The sequence below is a fragment of the Aythya marila genome, assembly GCF_965140915.1.
Source record: "Aythya marila genome assembly, chromosome: 2".
NCBI lineage: Eukaryota > Metazoa > Chordata > Aves > Anseriformes > Anatidae > Aythya > Aythya marila.
The window spans coordinates 123,972,434-123,992,641 of NC_139043.1; the positions used below are offsets into that span (position 1 = coordinate 123,972,434).

The 20,208-nt window shown below is 41.2% G+C and overlaps 2 protein-coding genes across 3 annotated transcripts in view; one reads left to right on the forward strand and one right to left on the reverse strand.

Moving 5' to 3' along the window:
* Positions 1–10,446: 10,446 nt before the first annotated feature.
* Positions 10,447–17,300, reverse strand: RPL7 (ribosomal protein L7). Its single transcript, XM_082753117.1, has 7 exons — positions 17,102–17,300; positions 16,366–16,468; positions 15,612–15,778; positions 14,856–14,993; positions 14,410–14,519; positions 13,316–13,526; positions 10,447–10,512 (listed from the first exon to the last, which is right to left on the reverse strand). The coding sequence occupies exons 1-6, from the start codon at positions 17,113–17,115 to the stop codon at positions 13,318–13,320; spliced, it is 741 nt and encodes a 246-aa protein (XP_082609243.1). The 5' UTR covers positions 17,116–17,300; the 3' UTR covers positions 10,447–10,512; positions 13,316–13,317.
* A 1,215-nt stretch (positions 17,301–18,515) lies between these two features.
* RDH10 (retinol dehydrogenase 10) overlaps positions 18,516–20,208 on the forward strand; it is a 29,936-nt gene continuing 28,243 nt past the window's right edge. The window contains exons 1-2 of one of the 2 annotated variants that reach the window (XM_082753363.1): positions 18,516–19,003; positions 19,317–19,549. In XM_082753363.1, coding sequence (XP_082609489.1) covers positions 18,718–19,003; positions 19,317–19,549 — 519 coding nt within the window. In that variant the 5' untranslated portion in view covers positions 18,516–18,717. The remainder of the gene's footprint in view (positions 19,004–19,316; positions 19,550–20,208) is intronic. The other variant, XM_082753364.1, reaches the window with a different exon arrangement.

A 20,208-nucleotide genomic window follows, 5' to 3' on the forward strand; every position in this document is an offset into this window, starting at 1 on the left:
CACAAGTGAAAACAGCTTCATACCTGTCTGGTGTCACAAGAGCTTTGGCATCCATGAAGAATGAGAACTGACAAGGAAAGATAAGATCCTTGCCCCAGAAAAAGAGGGGCAAGGGCATATTTGCCAACAGACCTGCTAACCTAGTGATGAGGGCTTTAAACTAGGTTTAAGAAGCATTTCTTCAGAAAAAGATGTGAGGGTCCTGGGGGACTTGAGCCCATAAGTGTGCCACTGCAGTAACGAAAGTTAACTGCGTATTCATCTGTGTTAGCAAGGGCATGTCCAGTAGAACGAAGAAAGGGATTATTCCCTTCTACTGGTGAGGCTACATTGGGAGTTCTGTATTCTTTTGGGCCTCCCAAAAAGTATGTCAACAAAGTGGAGAAAATCTAAAGGAGATCCACTGAGATATTTAAGAAGATTGCATACATGATGAGAGACTGGAGGAACTGAGTTTGTTTTGCCTGGGGGAGATACTAAAAGAAAAGGGAGAGGGGACTCTGTCTCTAGTTAGAACCTATCTAAGTGGATGGACGTTAGAGAGAAGATAAAGCCATCCTCCATCTTCAGAGAGGCACACAGCAAAAGCAAAATAAGCAACTGCCATAAGGTGCAAGGAGGGAAATTCTTTACATGAGAGTAACTGGGTAACATGGAGAGAGGCTATAGCACCTCCGTCCATGGAGAATTTAATAACCCTACAGAAGAGGCTATGAGCAGCCTGAACTAATTTTGTGATTATCATGCTTTGAGCAGGTGATTGACTTCAAGAGCTCTTGTCCAGACTACTTTTTTCATCTCTATTATCTATCCAAATTCTCATTTACTTTAAAATTAGCTCCTTGTCACTACAGAGCACACTCTTTTCTGCTCTCATAAATCATGTTTCACTGTTGCTTTCAAGCCAGAGATAATGTCCTACTATTTGACATTTCACTATGAATGTTTATCTGCCTCGGTGCTTTGCCAGGGATCATGGAGGAATGCTGTGGTAGAACTAGAGCTGCCATAACATTTAGTGCAGTTATCCACGCTGAACAGCAGATAATGGCAAAGATGCTCTCTGTATACATTTACCACATCTACCTCATTCTCTCTTCTCAGCTCTCTGTGATAGCAATAAATCACTGAAACAGAACATGGCTTTATTAGCGTGACAAAGTTCCTATAACCTCTTTCACATTTTGTGCTGAATGGACACCTTTCATCAGCAACAGCCTGAGCAAAGACAGTTCTGAGTGTGCAGAGAGATGTACATGCTTGCAGTTTTCCTTCTGTCACATGCTAAGAGTAGGGATCATCTGCTAAACTGAGCAAAATGTTTCTGGGACAATCTGAACTCTTTTCATTTCAGGCAATAGTATTCACGTTATCTCATGCAATAAAGGCAAAAATAACATGAGAACTTCTATCTGAGCAACTAAGGGTTACTTGCAGTCTCTGCCAGAGCCATTGCTGAGGATTGGTTGCAACATCACAGGGGCACTTATCAGGAATTAGTGTCAGCTAGGTTCCATGCAAAGCAATGCTCATCATGGTCACCTTGCTTTACTGGATTCTGCAGTATCTGTGAGCACAGTCACTGCTGGGATCTTACCTTTTTTTGGCAAGGTAGGAAGCAATAGCAAGGTTGGGAGCATCCACTAGAGACCATGCAGTCTGGGCAGGCAGTCAGACAGGGTCAGCGCAGAAAGCTATGGAAGCTATAGTTTTTTCTTAGTCTCACACAATGTGGCACAAGATCACTGTGTTTTGATACAGAATTGGCTGGAAAGGCCCTGTTCTATAGCGCAGCCACCTTCAGCTACAGTGGAATAGGAGGACAGAGGAGAAAAAAGATGCCAAAAAGGTGATAGCTAAGAAAATTATTTACTTATTTTTAAAATTCAGCCATTTCTAATATAGATGCTTCTCTATTTTTAGTATAGATGGTTCTCTGCTTTTCCAGATGCAGCACTTACCATTGTGACTCTGTAAAACCACACATCTCTATAAGGTTGTGTGAGGAAAAAATAAAAGTGAAAGCAATTTCAAACAGTCTCTTTATTACAGTATGGTCTATATTATGGAAGTAACTGACAATAGCACATACAAATAATCAAGGGTTATTTTACTGAGTATTACATTTGTACTCAACAATTTCCCTTCTCAAAAACAAGAAGGCTTTCAAGCATTGCTCTGTAATAAACTATCAATAACACCTGTGGCAACAGCACTGCTGGTGTTCTTAAAACTCTGTGTATAACATAGCTGGCAAGTGCTTTCCTAAAACTGTGCAGGTAAATGACTGGCAAACCAGACGTGACACCTTTAACACAGGACCAAAATGCAGTATGTATGACTGGCACTTGTCAATACTGAAAATTCAGAAAATCATTAACGCACAAGATATTTGAGGAGCAGTATGAGATTATCATTCTGGTTTTGTATATGCAATGGATGCAAAGGTGCAGACTTAGTCTGAGACGAGGGATTCTATCATGCCACTGGCAGTTAATGTGTAGTAAAGTGCTGTGATATGTAATTGCATTTGTGAAATAAAATTGTTCAGACTATGAGCACTACAACACTCTTGGGTTTAAGGGCTTAAAAAATCAGAAAGAAACCTAAGTGACTTTCAGGTGCTTACAAAGATCATTGTGAAACTAGATGTTTTTTCATAGCTGTAGGTCTTTCAGTAAAAAATCTTATGGTCATTTTTTTGTCTGCAAAACTCACACATTAGATCTGTTTTGGCTCCATCTAGAGATTCGTTTACAAATTGACAGTGGTACAGTCATCTGCCATACCCATGTAGACTTTGTGTAAGACACCAAAAAAGTACAAGAAGCTGAGTACACACACACAACTATTTTTAATGCTTAGATTACAGCTGATTCAACAACACATGCCATCCCTTCAGACTCAACAAAACACAGTCTTAAAAGGTAGATTTTTTTGTCCAAGAGAACTTTTAGAAAGTGACTAAAACTTTCTGCAGAGGTTATAGCTTGACATACTCTGAAACATCCTACTTCATAGGTACTCAGCAGCAGCCTACACTGTAGATTACCAGAACCCTACATCTCTTTTGAAGGCTCAGATGGATAATGGGTAGTTTTTGGACTGAGGCTATTCTCTCTTCCCATCCAAAGTCTTCTCTGGATGCAGTTCTACTGTACATCCACAAAACTCATAGTGTTTCTGGGTCTTGGTCAAGACACAATTGTTTAAAACAAAACAGTTTCAACATACTACAGCAGTTGCCTCTTTGTAGCCTTTGGCAATCTGTAGCTTTGTACCATGCTGTTACTGGGAGGAACATTCCCACATCATGTTAGCGCAGAAGGAGGAAATCAGCCAGAACTATCAGTACCATGATCTTTTCCATCTTGATAGGATCCTGAAGGTCTTAAAGACCAAGGAACGACTCATATAGTAGAGCAATACCATAAAAATACACATGGAAATTCAGCACTTCAAGAGAAAACTTTGCAGATGTTTAAGCAACACAAGTCCCTGACTGTCCAAGCTGAACTCTTAACTCAAAAAAATGATCTGTTGAGGTATAAATTCATTATCCTGGTTCCCAGACAGAGAAAAGTCCTGTCTTTCCTTAGGGATAAACAGACTTTTCCTACAGATCTCCCTTAATTTCCCATGTACAGCAACTGTTACCTGAACATATCTAATTGATATTGTTGAAGGCCAAATCATGTAAACAATCAGAAAAAAAAAAATAATCTCTAAATCTCTCTAATTTTTTCCCAGAAGTGACAGCTTACCATTGGGAAAAAAAAAAAAAAAAAAAAAAAAAGAAAAAAAATCTATATTCACCTCAAAAGATCAGCTTCTGAGCAGCAGTTTAGAGAAAAGCATTCCCATTGCAAAATTTTAGTTCAGAAACACAGATTAAAAACATGATAAGAAACTAGGTAGTAGAATCAAGATTTACATTCTGAAAAGCATAGTTCTGGCAGAAATAGCCCCTTTTGCTCAAGCATGCATGTTTTGTGGGATCCAGTTTCTAAGAGAAGCAGACTGAATGAAATCAGTAATAATCTAGGCCTTTAACAAAACTGCATTTAAATGTAATTACACATAAAGGTTTTTAATGTAACGTGGTTCACTAAGATTGTATTTTAAAGATCAAAGGCCAATACTCAATTTATAAACCCCATTCATTTTAGTTTGTTTCCTCAGTACAATACTCTTCCAAGAAAGTGTTAGTATCTATGTTACAGCATTCAGAGCGAAAACTGCAAACTTGTCTGAGGTCCTGGCTACTCCCACAAAACTGATTGCTAATCCAGATTATTTGTATAGTGGGGAATCAATGGGCTTGGTGAAGAAAAGAAAAAAATAGCATGTTAATGGGAGGAATAGAAATTATTGCATTCCCTTTCCTTGTTTTCCCTGTTTTTTTCACAGCTTCAGTTTCATGGAACAGAGGAAAAACCTGCAAGAAAATAAGCCAATTTGAATAAAAACGATCAACTAGTGACTTTCAAGAGAGGGTCTTGCTCATTTGAACATATGTAAGAAGAGCAGAGCTAAGACGGAGTGCTCCAAGGACAGTGCTCCTCTGCCATTCCAGTCCAGCCCTCACTGCAACTGAAAATTTTGCTGACTCAGACCTAGTTCTGGATCCAGTCCTTTTTTGAAGGTAGGTGCCTGAACTGGTATTTAATGGGACTCACGTACCTACAAGCTCTGTCCTGTAGAACGGTAGCCAAAACCATCTCCTAAAATTCTCCTACTGTGCTTGTCCTGAATAACGAACATTTTGGCAGGACAAAGAAACTCAATATTTATATAAAGTTTGAATTTACTTAATGGCCACAATAGATGTCTATACACCAGAAGATATTCAAGCCAGTAAATTAACTCAAACCATATGTAACGCTGAGTTCAAAAGAAAGCATAACCATTACTCATAAATACTCACTTTTCTAAGAAGTCATCTGTGCTGCAAACTGATAAATGTAAAATTGAACCTATCTCTATCACAGAAGATTACATGCATAGGGGCAAACTTTTTCCAGGTAAGTACACAAGGCTAATCTGTTTTAAAAAGCACAGTCCTTTCCGGGTTCCTTTGAAAACCTAAGTCAGGCTTTCACGTTCAAGAAGACTAAATCTGGGACAGGGTTTTGGATGGTGAGCCCCAACCCTGCCTGCAAAAACAGTTCAGCTGGGGAGCTGTGGGGTGGGAGAAAGCATTCACAGCTTTATATTTTATAGGTTTTCAGGAACACCACCCCTCATTTGAGATCGTAGCTTCAGAGCCCTCCCTGGTCACTACACCAGCTGGCACAAATCCCTTTTATAGCCACAGCCACCTGCTCCCTGGCATCACACAGAAGCTTAATTCCAGGCTGTAGATTCCCCTCCAGCTCCTTTGGAATGAGTCTTGGCTCAGCTACTAGTCTGACAGGTAAAACTTGGCAAGTTGTTCTTTCTGTGTATGTCTTGCTCTTAGTAGAAAGAAGATGGTTGTCAGTAGTGAAGTACTTCAAAGTCTGATAAGAAAAGTACTGTCACACACAGGCTTTAGCAATGGAAGCTGTGAAGCATAGTTAGAAACACCTACCATTCATTTCAGAAAGCCAGTGACTAATTCAGGAGTAGAAATGAGCACCAAGACAGTAGAAAGCGAGATGTTAGGGCAGACAGGCTAGGAGACAGTTCAGTCAGTCCTTCCAGGTATTGGAAACAAGCTAGCTTGGAAGCACTATTCAAAATACATGCCTCTGGAGTCATTCGCTGAGCCAGATAATTTGTATTATATACGGTAAATAAAATAAATAAAAAGATTGAAGGTTTGTTTTTGGTTTTGTTTTAGAACTTTTCTCTACCAAAACACGTGTGATCAGTAGTTTCAGAGGGGGTCATGAGAAGTAAAATAGCAAAGATCATGCAGAAGTCCCCAAAGCCATGAGGCTGCAATCTAACAAAGCGATCATTAAAACAGAATAATAAGAAAAGTAATGCAATCTCCTGGTTAATATAATAGGATTATATTATATATATAATATATATATATATATATAATATATATATATATATTATATATATAATATAATTATATATTATATATATATAATATATATATATAATATATAATTATATTATATAGGATAATATAATTAATATAATATAATAAGGAAGAGCTAAGACCCCCTCACCTTCAACACTTCGGGTTGTAAATAAATGCAATGTTTACACCCTGACTCATCTAGTCTTCTAGAGTAAAGAATGTTATAGAGCTAGGCACTACCAAATAATTAGGTCAGTTTCTTCTTAACAGCTAATTAACGCTTCCTATGCCTAACTAAAACCAACCAAACTGCCACTCAGTACTTCGTCTGATTTCCAACTTGCTGCCTTCTCCTACAAAGGCTCTATATACTGATAGACTATCTATACAAAAAAAAAAAAAAAAAAAGCCTCACCTAATTTTCCTTTCACTAAAGCATATTCCGGTAGCAGAAGAGAATAGCGAAATAGTAGTAAAATTAAGATTATGATAGATTGAATAGATCGGCACACACACAAGTATAGTGCCAGTATCATGATTTAGCAAGTTAGACTTGTTCTGCAATTCGGTTGTGTTAAATAATACCTGGCAAAAGAAGCAAAAAGAAAAAAGGAAAAAAAAAAAAAAAAAAAAGGAGTCCACCTGTTTTTCAAACTAAAATTAGAGATGCTTGGAGCCTTGCTTGAATCCCATTTTCCTGCTTTTCTTGGCTCACTATAATGTATTTGTTTCTAACTTGGAGGCCTTATTATAACGACATGTGATATACAATATTAGTATCAAAATTTGAAACTTGCATTGTGAAGAAGCTATTAGATACTGATGTGGTATTCTATATATTAGATGTTGAGAGTGATCAAGACTTAAAAACTTGAGTTGAATTTTATTGTGAAGTCAAGAAAGAGCACAGTATTTTCAGTAACAGATGCCCTCAGACATGGCAGTGCGGTAATCCCCACATAGCTGCTAACAAAGTGCAGTAGGAGTGGACACACATGCCACAGGTAGAGCTCAGAGCACTGCTGCAGTGGTGTTGGGCACGTGTTTGCCATGAGATGGTGAGTGCCCTAGGCAGACTATGAGGCTGGTTGAGTTTTACCAACAACTCTGCTTGGTACCTCCAGAGCAGCCCAGCATGATGGGAAGCATGTAAAGCACATCGTGTGCTGATTTGTTAAAAGGGATTTACAGCCCCTCTGCACTGCCAAAGCAGTGCTAAGCAAGTAAAGTATAATACTGCTGCTTATACCTCCCTCCATATGCTCCCTTTTCCTCCTGTACCCTAGGTACTACTTGACAAGTAGTTTCTTCCCCATATCCATCACATGGCCCCATGACGGGCAGCACACTCCCTTATTTCTCACTGTTTTCCTCCAAGTTGTTATTTCATAGTGAAAGACACTTCGTGCAACGACCAGTTTATATGAAAACATACCAGATAAAAAACTGCTTTTGTGGAGTTTGTTATCTTTAGAAAAATAATTCAGGGAAAATTGCTTACAACTGTGAACCATGAAAATGTGCTTGCTTGCAACATGACCCAAGGTCACAAGTACTTCTGGTTTTCATGAATAAATGAGACTAGAAATGGCTGGTGTACTCATCTAGGGACAGGCTCAAAAATGATGGAAGCTTTGTGTGGAAAATTGTTTCTGAACATCTTCATTCTTAGCACCTTCAGTTCGTGGGTTTAGCACTTGATGTTTCAGGCTCTTCTGTCATTAGAACTCCACCATATAAGAAGAGCCTGCTTCAATCAAAAGCTGTATTTAGGCAGATACTTTGGGGATCCTACATGCCTGTGGTAATCTGGTGTGGTACAGAAGCTTTGAAAAGAAACAAATGAGTGAAGAAGAATGGGAACTACACAAAAGACAACTGGAATGATCAGTTTAAACATCCCTGAAGATAAATTCCCACTGCAATTTGCACCTAATTAAACTAGTTGAGCAGACTATTTTTCCCAGGATTTATGAGACTTGACTGCTTTTAGATTCATATTATCTGTCCACTCTGTAGTTTCCAAATCTAAGCTAAAATCATGATCATCTCCCTGCCATAACTTTTCAATAAAAAGCAACGTGCAGATTTTCTCACCTGCAACTCCGTAGAAAGGAGTCTTGGGGAACGCGGGAGCAGGCAGCAGGAATGGAAATGGGCAGAGGCTGCAAAGCTTGTAAGAGGTACATGAACACCTACCCTCCCTCTCCTGAGCCCTGTCTATTGCTAAGACGTAGATAAGTGACTTCCTGCTGTGTGCTGCGTTGTTCCAAATCCCCTTGTGAAGAATGGAGCGTCCACCGCTGCAGTTGAGTCCCACTGTGGGTGGCCAGACATCTGAAAACAGGGCTCTAGTACCCTTTGAGTACCTAAAGAGCCTGCACTTAGTAACTTCTGCTGAGTAAAGAAGGCTTTGTCACTGCTGTCTACAAATCTCTTGAAAGTACAGCATATGTTTTAAGGGAAGGAAAAAAAAAAAATAAACTTCAATTTAGAAATGACCACTGACAAAGAACCTGGCACACGACTGGTTAAGTGTTCCAGCGGCTAATTACCTTCCATTAAAATTGCCTGCTTGAAGCCAAAAGTTATCTGGCTTCAATTGCAAGACATTTCATCCTATTATAACTTTGATAAAAGAATTCTTTGATCTAGCAAACTATTTTTCTCCATAAAGGTAATTATAGGTAGATAATCATTTCATAACGATGTCTGTCTTTAAACTGAATAAATTAAGGTCTCTTAGCGTTATAGGGCACGTTCTTGATTCTTGGCACAAGAACTGGATACTACATTTGGCACTAGTGTAAGCACTACTGGAACAAAAGTAATATTATCTCCCCCATACCATGATATTCCCTTTTTAATGCATCCAAGAATTGCATTTGGCCAAGTGGGAGCTTACGTTCAGCTGACCATCCATCACATCTCCCAACTTTCTCTCAAAACACTGATTCCTGGGATGGGCTCCCATTCTGTTTCCAGATGTATGACTTTACACTGGGTGATAGTGAAACAGGCTGCCCGAGCTGGACACCAGCAAAGGAATACCAATTAACTGTAAAGCCTATAAACCCTAGCATGCCTGAAAACTTTATAAGCGAGTTGTTAGCGTTTCATAACTGTCTCCTGTTGCTTCTCCAATAGCTATTAGGTAAAGCTTCTGGCTCCAGTTCTGAGAAAAAAAAGGAAGATGATTGCCATTCTGAAAGAGGATAAGAGTTCACAGAAGTTTTATTCCAGAACGTGTCAGTCTCTGGCAGTTATGAAGAGTGAAAAAAATAACAGAACATTTGCAAGAACTTGAACTTTATCATAAAATGTTGATAAAGGATTTGCATTATTTATCGTTTAGGGACCAAGTGATTTTCTTCAACAGCTACATTTTTAACTCATATTACTTTGTAAGTGCTCCAAAACATATTATTCATGTGTTGTGTAAGTGGAACGTGCCTCATTTCCAGCGCAAATTGACCTCAACTATCCAATCATGAGCTGTTTCTATAATTGAATGCCATAGGACATGCCTGAAGAGCAAAACTAAAATCCTCAAAGTCACGCCAGTATAAAAGGTGATCAACTCTTCTAACTACAACAAATTAGACTTTTAACATAGCTATGCTTTTAATACTGGTTTCCACACCATGTATTAACATTTTGAAGTTATCTGAAAGTGGGTTTTAGAGGCAGGTTAAGAAAAAGGAGTTGCTCAAGTACCACGAAAACCAAGTCAAGTTCCTCCTCACTCATGTATGTATTCTTTAAACAAAAATTGGGACCTAACGTGCAATGTTATTGGACAGCAGATAGGTCTGACAGGAGTGTAACTTCAGGAGACAATCTTTTATCCTCTGCTTGTACCTTGCATATGAAGTTTGCTGTCCATTTGTTTTGCTTCACTACATGTGTGCAATGCTCTTCTACTAAGAGGCTAGTATAGTAGAATGTGTGTAAGGGGAAAAAAATGAAAATAGTAACAGAAACTGTGTTGGCAGAGTTTTTTTGTTTAAAAAAAAAATCTTAAGTTGTTCAGAGCTTGAAGTAATTACTATGATGTTAAAATCAGGATCTTAACATCTTAAGAACTGATCTAACCTTGACTCTATGTACAGAAATCTCACATTAAGTTTCTAGGGCACTATAGTGCACTATATTCTAGTGTACTAGAAGTACAAATCTTATCCCCCACAGCATACAGCTCAGATAGCTGAGCTCTTAATTCACTCTACGTTTAAAGCAACAAAATTACTTGTTGGCACTCAAAAACTAATCCCTTGCCTGCCCAGGACCTTCACCAAATGAAGCTGAAACAGTATTACCTGTATAATGTGAATTCGAAGGCATTTAGAACTTGAAAGAGATTACCCCAAACTTAACTTAACAACTAACACCACTGTGAGAAAGCATCATAAAAACAACTACTGAGATGAGACTTTTGTGCAAGATTTTATTAACAGACCAGATTTTGAAAGACTGCAGCTGGGCATCTGAATCTGAAAGGAAAAAAATATATACATCATTAGACACATGTAGATCTGAAACTACTTTGGCCACCCAAAGAGTTCATACACTTCCATTTATAATGTGGGCTGAAAATATTGACTATTTCACCATATTTAAAACTTCACCAGTCAGCGTACAAGTTACTGTGTGCAAGACATTTCTTTACTCAAAACACTGATCTCCAATGCCAGAACTAACAGAATAAAACAGTTCTATTGTTAATTACTGGTACCTATTTCTCTATTTGTATAAAAGCTTAGCAGGAACGAACTCAGTATCTGAAGACATCTGAGGTACTACACATACTCTAACTCCTTCTGCAGTAACCCTGTTTTCAGCAAGTTTCTTTCAGGGTCTGTTTATATACAAGAACTAAAACAAAAAGCAAACTTGAGACAAGTTCCTTTTAAAGTTTGTTTGAGGGCTAATGGAATTCAGTATCTTGCCAGTTACGAGTTGTCCAAAAAAAATCAAAATCAAGCAGTATGCCCTGATTTTTTCCCAAGCTAGACGAAGGACTCAATTTATTTGAAATTACTGCTAACAAAGAGACAAATAGCAGGAAGTCATCTACATATTGAGAAAAATGAGTAACTCTCCTTCAGATAAATGGCCCTTCAGACAGACAGTGCCCAGAATACTGCCATTACCTCAGCTGAGTCTACCGTTCCAGTTTTCATAACCTCAGCAGAAGCTATAACATTCTTCTCTTCTCTACATACAGGCTCTTCATGTTTTAAGCACACTCAATTCTGAACAGCAGGAAAATAACTACAGTGGAAGTGCAGGAGACAAGACCAATCAGCACCCTAGCTTTAAACCAGAAGAATGTTTGTTTGCAGTCCAAGCTGAACAAGTGCTTATAAGCCAGAAACAAGAAACTACAAGCTCCAGTCTTAAAAACTGACAGATGTGGTTAGGCCCTGCTATCTGCTACTTACATGGGGTTCTGAGCTAGAAGTACAATGAAAAAAATACAAACAGCCATAAGTATTCCTAACTCTTCTGCCAACATACTACTTGTCATAGGAGTTTATAGCCACTATAATAGTCAACTAGAAACTGACCTCCTATGGAAAGGCTCACAAAAATTGAAGACCACTAGAAAACTTCAGATTCTTATCAATGGAGGGAAAAGGACCCACGCTGTCTGAAGAGCTGCCAAGTTTCAATTAGATACAGTAGCTTTCATCTAGTGCTCAAGAACCACATAGGAACATGCAGTGAAAATAGCTGTGCTCAATCTTTATCAAGACTCTTAAGGGAAGCATCTGCCAGCGCTGAATGTGTAGCAGTTTGTGCCACCAGCAGCAAAATTTCTACAGAATGCTAGCACAAGTAACATAACATCACCCCGGGCATCGAACACTGAGCAGCTTTGCTTCTCAAAATTACCCACTTCTTCCTGTAGACGAGCTATATAGCTTTATGGGAACACTGTCACCAGTAAGCAAAGATTTTCCTCAAGCACCAACTTTCCACGTGCCATGTAATCAGTGCTTTGAACTCCACTGCTTCACCCACAGAAACAAAATGGAATAGGTAAGAAGCTCAGGGGAATGGGAGCATAGCCTGCTTTATATTTCTGCTGCAACAAAACAACTCAGTCAAATGGAAAGTTATTTCATAGGTGGTCCTTGGACAGGGAGTAGACATGACTGAGCTGAACAAAACCATTAAAAAAAGGCTTAAGGAGAAAAAGCAGAGGCTTCCTTCTCTGCAGAAGGGTAAGTTTCTGAAAAAAATCATCCAAACAGCTTCTATTCATATTTTAAGCTCTGAAGTCTCATGACTACCTGCTGCAGCATTAACCAACTCTGGAAGTTACTAATTCTTAAGCAAACTGAACATGTCTGATTTCTGCAGTAAAGCCTTTGGAGGAATCAGTTTGAGAAAAATTGCTTTTGCTCACTGTTTTTTCCAAGCATCCTAAAACAAAGCTTTCTTAAATTCCAGCATATTTGTCATAACAAAAAGACACTTATCCTTGATGGAAAATTGATTCAGGCAACACTGAAGCTAGTTTAGTGCAAGAATGCTGGAAAAAAAAAAAAAAAAAAAAAATCAATGGGAGGTCTGAGAACTCTGAGGTTAATTAAAAAGTTTTAGTTTTGTCATCAAATGGCACAGAATTCTCAGAACAGGAACAGCAGGAGTGACAATAGAAGACATGACATTGTTTGAAGCAGATACTAACTTCAGGACTCAGTTGTCACTCTCAAATTGCTTTAGGTCAAGTGTCAACTTCACTTTCCCATTTCTAAAGGATAGTTTAGTCAAATGGGCAAATTTGACTTTCAAAATGACAATCTTACTTAACAAAAACTTCAACTGAATTCTTTTGAATAAAGATCAAAAAAGCTGGAACTTCAGACCATTAAAGTGACTTAAGTTGAGAATTTAGTTTATCCCAAACCTTTTTTTTTTTTTTTTTCAGAAATCAGACGGTCTGGAGGAATATTGTCCTTACAAACATAGACTTCAATTATATGAAGAATTCATAAATGACTTAAGATTGTAGCCAAAAATCTCAAGGCTTACCATCATAAAACATAAATGTTTTGAAACAAGTTATCAGTGGAAATGGAAAATAAACTACCAGGAATGCTTACAGGTCATGAAAGCATCAGCTGTAAACAAGATTTAACTCCTTCACAAGTATCTAGGCTGCTCTAAGTACCACTCAAGCATGAGTGAATATATACTAAACATGAATCATCAACCACTAACAGCTTCAGCTTATATACCAGAGACAGAAGAGGGGATGCTATTAACTAGAAAGTAAGATCTTACCATTAGTTCATTCTCCTTATGAGTCTGTTTATCTGATCTTCTCTGTTACCAGCATCTCCACCCTCCACAAAGTGGATCGTTTTCTTCTTCATTCCACCCCGAGGAGAGGACAACTTGAAGGGCCAAAGGAAGTTGTTCACAACTTTGAAGTTCTTGCCAACAGTGTAAATCTCATGGACCACATCTTCCATGCAGATGATGCCAAGTTTTCCTAAAATTCAGAAAAGTTGTTTTCAGAAGAGCTACGCAGTCACTACCAGTGACTAGTAACGATGTTATACCTATTTAGCTTGATTAACTTCAAGTAAGAAAGCATCCACTTTATCTAGATATCCTATGAACAACTTTTCCAATTAAAATTCATCAGCTGCAGCTAACTCAACACTATTTGATATTTGTACCTGAGGCAGCAAGAGGAACAAGAAAATAACTATCTAGTGGACCTCAGGATAATAAAGCTTTTCTTCAAAGAACACAGCAGTTAAACATACTTAAATACTAACTACATGTAGCTCAGGGAAATTCACTCAACTATTTATGCTGTTCAGTAACATAGTAACGCATTTTCTTAATGCCCTCCTAGATTCTTCATTGACATGTTACAAGCAAACTGTTTGTAAAATACGATACTAGAAAGGTACATCCTTGTACCATAATGCTTGTACCTCTACAGTCTGAAAAAAACAAACATGACAGTCTGATCTGAGATTTAAACAAGAAAGATCTGCTTTTATTCCCAGCATGACTGGCCAAAGAGGAGCCTCCTAGATCAGTCTGTTTCCTGACAAATGACTGCTGTATTTTGCTTTTATGAAGTAAGCTCTTTACTGAAGGATCTACTGTCCTATTAAAGGTCAAGTTCACAGTAAACATTTGGAAGTGTAAAATCCTAGAATTTGATTCTTGACATTTGAGTTTTTATACTTTTTAATGAAAGTTACTTCCAGTGTGCTTTGCATTAAGACCAAGATAGATTTAATTAACTAATCACTACTATTCTCCAGAGACAGATAAGGAGAGACAGCTGTACAACTTAACACTAATCATACAAATGCAACAAAACAGGTTTGGTTTTTAAGCAAAGTTCTACTTACCAAGGCATTTCCGAATCAGGGAATTATCAGTCAGAGCAATGCGCTTCTTGTTGATCTTGCCATAACCACGCTTGTAGATCAGCTCATGCACAGACTTCAGGTTTGGGTAACTGAAACAGTCGAGTAAAAATTAGCAACACTTAAATTCCACAAACTGCACTCCAAATGAAGTTTTAAACAACAGATAATTTAAGATCATTTCAGCATGTCCCAAGCATAAACATAAAAGCAACACAGGAGCAAACTTTACTCATACTGCACTTCCAAGAGCCTACTGCAAGATCATAGCAAGCACTGCCTTAACCGTGTTTCTGTGTCCTTGTACTTTCCCTGCTTTGCACTGAGAACACTTTGAACACAGGAAAACCTGCACATCTGGGGTAGCAAAATGCAAAAGATACTCAATATTTGTATCCCGACTTGACGGAATTGACTATTTCACTCACCCCCATGCAATATAGGGTTCAACAATCCGCAGCATGTTGATAGAAGCTTTGTTGAGCTTGACGAATGTGCCATTAAAAATCTGACGCAGGCGAAGAAGCTGCAACACCTTACGGACCTTGGGGCTGACACCATTGATGCTAGGGAACGCAGAAAGAGACTCAATTATCAGTACCCCAGAAAACACAGGTATCACCAAAGTAGTAACAGGTAAAAAGAAAACAAACAGTATTGTTGTCCCATCTTAAAGGTATTACTATTTCACCTATTCCACAGAGCAAGATTATTATGTTATTTATTATCTCTATGTATTTCAGTATTAAGGCAGATCTAACACCATGAATCACACTGAAACAAAAAATACACAGCGTAGAACTAAATATCCTTGTGCTCTCCTGCATACAGTTATTAGTTTTAACTCTTTCACCAAAGCACAGTTAAACAAGCACTTCTGACAACATTCAGCACAGAATAGCTGCATTCAAAGTTAAGTGAAACAGAACAGTCTGCGTATATTTGCAGTCTTGCCTTAAAAAAAAGATTCCTAAGGCAGCAGACATGCTCAGAATTAGTGATTTTACATTTAAGCCTATAGTGCATCCAAAATATTACTGTCAGTAACTTTCGAAGCAACCAGCTGAAGGCTTGGATTTATTTATGAAAATTTAAGCCTTCAAAACATGCAAGTGACTACAAAGGGTATTTTCAGTGCTTATGAAAATAAAAACGCATTATTCTACATCTGTATTAATTCTTACCCTCTTATCCTGATCACAAAGGCAAGCTTGGGTTCAGCTGGAACGTAGTAATTGCCGGCTTTTCGGGCCATCCTGGCCATGCGGATCTCCTGCCTATACATGTGCCTGTACTCCTTGTGGTAAGCTTTGGCTCTTTCATAGATGACTTTTCTTTGTGCCTTACGGAACTGTAATTAATCAAGCATCGCTTAAGACTATATAATGCCTTTTAATACATGAAAAACAGATTCAAATAACACAGCCTATTTTCAAACTCCCCAGTTACCACAGATTACAGGATCATCTGCAATATGGACTTTAAAATAACTATCAGTTCTGCCACATCATGATAGTGCTTTATTTTGAACAATATTTATAAGTATTATCACACAGTATTTATCTTTACAAAGACCCTTTTGAGTTCAAGGAGAATTTGAATAATGCTCTGAAACAGTTTGATTCTTGGGTGGTTCTGTGAGGAGCCAGAGCCTGGACTCAATAATTCTGTAGGTCCCTTCCAACTCCGGATACCCAATGGTTCTGAGACAGTTGACTAACCATAGTCTTATGGAGAATCACACACTTTGCCTTTGCTCTGCCCAGATCTGGCGTATTATACATTATCTTGATATGGGGGAGTACTATTTCAGACCTATATATTAAAGTACTAAAACTAAGTAAATACTCTGAAGTTATTCGTTGCTTTAATATGACCAGTGGTAGCGTTCCTCTGACCTGCCTAGACAACAGCCATTTAAGTAATCATGACATTCACCTTTTTTTGAGCCAACACCCTCTTCAGACGTCTGGCTTTTGCAGCTGCATAAGCCTTCCGCCTCTTCAGGAGGCTTTCTGGTACAGAAGGCACCTTCTTTGCTCTAAACGACAAAAGAAAGTACTTTTAAAAGGCAAGTTCCTTTTAAACTACCAAAAAGCAGCACATTACGAATACCAACGCAAAGAGGCAGGATGTACACGCAGGCCCCACAGCCTCCAACCAGTTTGTATGTAACTTAGCTCAATTATTATCAAGCTACAATACAGCCTCCTAAAAGGATCACCTTTTACATTGAAACAAGGAAGCCTAACATTCTTATGTGCTCTCTGAACGCCGATTATGGCTAATTAACATTTCAACAAACACTTTAAGAGTAAAATAAATAAATAAATAAATAAAAATACAGCTCTAACTAAAAGCCTTATTTCGTAGCTTCGTAACTTACCGGAATTTAAAGCTATTAAATGCTTCGAAAGCTGCAATACCAGCGTTTACAATACAATAACGACTCCCTCCCTCTCTTCCACCTCACCACAGGCCACCGGGGCAGCCACCGCCGCCAGCAGAAGCGACGGGGCGGGTTGCGGCCGCATCCCCGCCGCTCCCCACCCTCCTACTCCTCCCGCTCGGTGCCGGCAGAGCCCCCGCGGCCGGGCAGCGCCCCCCCGTCAGCCCAAAGGAGACCGCGGCCGCGGATGGCGGCGGATGGCAGCGAGGCGCCGCGGGTACTCACTCCTTGTCCGCCATCTTCAGCGCCGGAAGAGAGAGGGCGGGCGCATGCGCAGGGCCGCCTAAAGCCTCCCGCCTGCGCGGCAGGGCTTTCAGCGCTGGCAGGACCCCGGCTTTGGGGTGGCCGCGGAGCTGCCTGATAGCGGCGCGGAGGGAGGAGTTGCCGGGGAGTGCCTGAGTGGCTCGGCGGGGCACGTCGCTTTTTTTTTTTTTTTAAATTTAGAAAGTTGCTTCTTACTACATACGTTGTTAAAATTGCCCTTTGAGGAAATAGTCCTGGCGTACGTATGCAGGAAAAGTGGCAGAACTTGGAGTAGCAGAGAATTGTTCGGTGTGGTAATAAAAGAGCGGGCAGCCGGGCTGAGGGCGTTCGGCATTTGCTGGGGTTATTTGTTGCCTGCATACAGAGGTGCCGGATGATGTTCGTAGAATAGCGTTGTTTTATTCTAACACAGCAGCTCATATCATTTGGTCTCGTTAAAGCTGTAATGAATGGGGTGATTAAAATCTATCAGCTCACAAAGAGATAATAAAAGACTTAAAATATCTCAAGCATAAGGAATTATAGATTCATAGAATGGTTTGGGTTGGAAGGGACGTTAAAGACCACCCAGTTCCAACTCCTGCCATGGGCAGGGACACCTCCCACCAGCCCAGGCTGCCCAAAGCCCCATCCAGCCTGGCCTTGAGCACCTCCAGGGATGGGGCATCCACAGCTTCTCTGGGCAGCCTGTGCCAGGGCCTCACTGCTCTCTGAGTGAAGAATTTCTTCCTAACGCCTCATCTAAACCTCTCCTCTTTTAGTTTGAAACAGTTCCGCCTTGTCCTGTCATTATCTGACCGAGCAAAGAGTCGCCCTTCATCTTTTTTATAAGTCCCCTTTAAGCACAGAAAAGATTTTGCACTCTTTTAAGGAAGAGATTTCACTTTCTCCATCGAGAAAAAAATTAAAATAAAATAAAATAAAATAAAATAAAATAAAATAAAATAAAATAAAATAAAATAAAATAAAAATATAAAAAAAAAAAGATCAGGACGCGGGCACCCAGATCTCTCTAGGAGAAACCAGACCCACGCCACCGCACCTCCATCTCCCCGTCAGCTCCCCCAAAACCCCGCACCCCGAATCTCGCCTCAAGATGGCGCTGCGGCGGGCGGCGCGGTGCTCGCCGGGACATGTAGTCCCCGAGGCGGGTGGGAGGGGGACACCGGCACCAGCTCCGCCTCGCAGCCGCCGGCCCCCGAGCGGCGGGGCTGGGCTGGGCTGGGCTGGGCTGGGCGGGGGTGTGGGGGTCCCGGGAAGGCGGAGCGGCCCGGGGGAGGGCCGGGGAGCCGGGGAGGAGGAGCCCTCCCGCCCGCCCGGCCCGCCCTATATAGGGCGCCGAGCGAGCAAGATGCTCACTGCCAGCAGCGGGGCCGCGGGCGGTCGGGGCGGGCGGCTGGAGCCGTGCTGGGGCTCGTTCCCCGGGCTGGCTGTGCGGGGCCGGGGCGGCGGTGCCGGGCTCCGTGCGGGGCGGCTCGTCCCGTCCCGTCCCGTCCAGTCCAGTCCCGGGCTCCTGATCGAAGGCGGGGGCGGCCCCGGGTGTCGGAGCCGCGCGGCGGGGGCTCGGGGCCGGCAGCATGAACATCCTGCTGGAGCTCTTCGTGGTGACCTTCCGGGTGCTCTGGGCTTTCGTGCTGGCCGCCGCCAAGTGGCTGGTGCGGCCCAAGGAGAAGAGCGTGGCCGGGCAGGTGTGCCTCATCACCGGGGCGGGCAGCGGCCTGGGCCGCCTCTTCGCCCTCGAGTTCGCCCGGCGCCGGGCGCTGCTGGTGCTGTGGGACATCAACACGCAGAGCAACGAGGAGACGGCGGGCATGGTGCGGCACATCTACCGCGAGCTCGCCGAGGCCGCCAGCGCACCCAAAGGTAAGCAGGGGGGTCCCCCATGATGTCCCCCGCAGCTCACCTGTGCCCTTTTCCTTCCCCTTCCCTCCCCCTTCCCGCAGCCGCCGTGCCCGAGGGTCCCCCCCGGGCATGGGGCAGCTCCAGGAGGGCACGGAGCGTCCTTCAAACCTGGCAGCGACAGCCAAGCGCTGAGTTCTTCGTTCTTCCCCGTGGCACCGCTGTGCCCAAGTTTATTGAGCCCGGTGGAAGCCGGCTCGCGCTTTCCGCTCAACTCTCAGTTTGCCTCTTGGAACCCAAGTAAGGCTCCTGTTGTTCTCTTGTCTGTGTTCCTTAGTAGATGGAGAAAAAGATGCGCTGCCCCATTGCGGCTTGCAGGTTTACACGTACACCTGCGATGTGGGCAAGAGAGAAAATGTCTACTCGACAGCGGAGAGGGTCCGCAAAGAGGTTGGCGAGGTGTCCGTCCTGGTTAACAACGCCGGCGTGGTCTCCGGGCACCATCTCCTGGAGTGTCCCGATGAGCTTATCGAGAGGACCATGATGGTCAACTGTCACGCACATTTCTGGGTAAATATAAACTTGTTTATGCTGCCCTTTTTGTCACTTAATTTTAGGAAATTAACTGTTGTTGCCTAACTCCTGTCTTCTTGGGTTTTGCACTTGTTCCCTTTAATCTGCAAGCTGGCTACTTTGCAGGTTTCTTATTCTTTAATTTAACTTTCTGTCTAGCAGGAATGGTGGGTATTACAATTATTAATAAATAGCCCTAAATCAACAATGTCCTCCTAGAATCTGGAGTTTAAAATCTCATGCCCTCTTATGTAGTCCTGGGCATGAAGTCTTTTGCAACCGTAACCTCTGAATCTGCTTAAAGGTTGTTACTGTTAATGAATGACTTCACTCCCCTCCTCCTGTAGCTTTATACTAGTATGTCAGTAGCTTTAAAATGCTGTTTTAATAATAGTTACAGTAGTGAACTTAAACACTTCTGGAGAAAAAATACTTATTAAAAAATCTGTTGGAAATCTTGCTTAAATTGCCTTGGAGGCAAACCCTTCCTTTTGAAGGCTGAGAGGAAAGGCAAAAGATCTCTCAAGAAATCAAGCCAAAAACACTCTTTCAGGAATTCTGCGTATTTGTCCTCATAGCTCTGTCCTGGGGCTGCCAGTAGAAGTAAGAAAAACCTTTAAAGTGGATTCTGAGGTGATACTGTCTTTGTAAGTAGC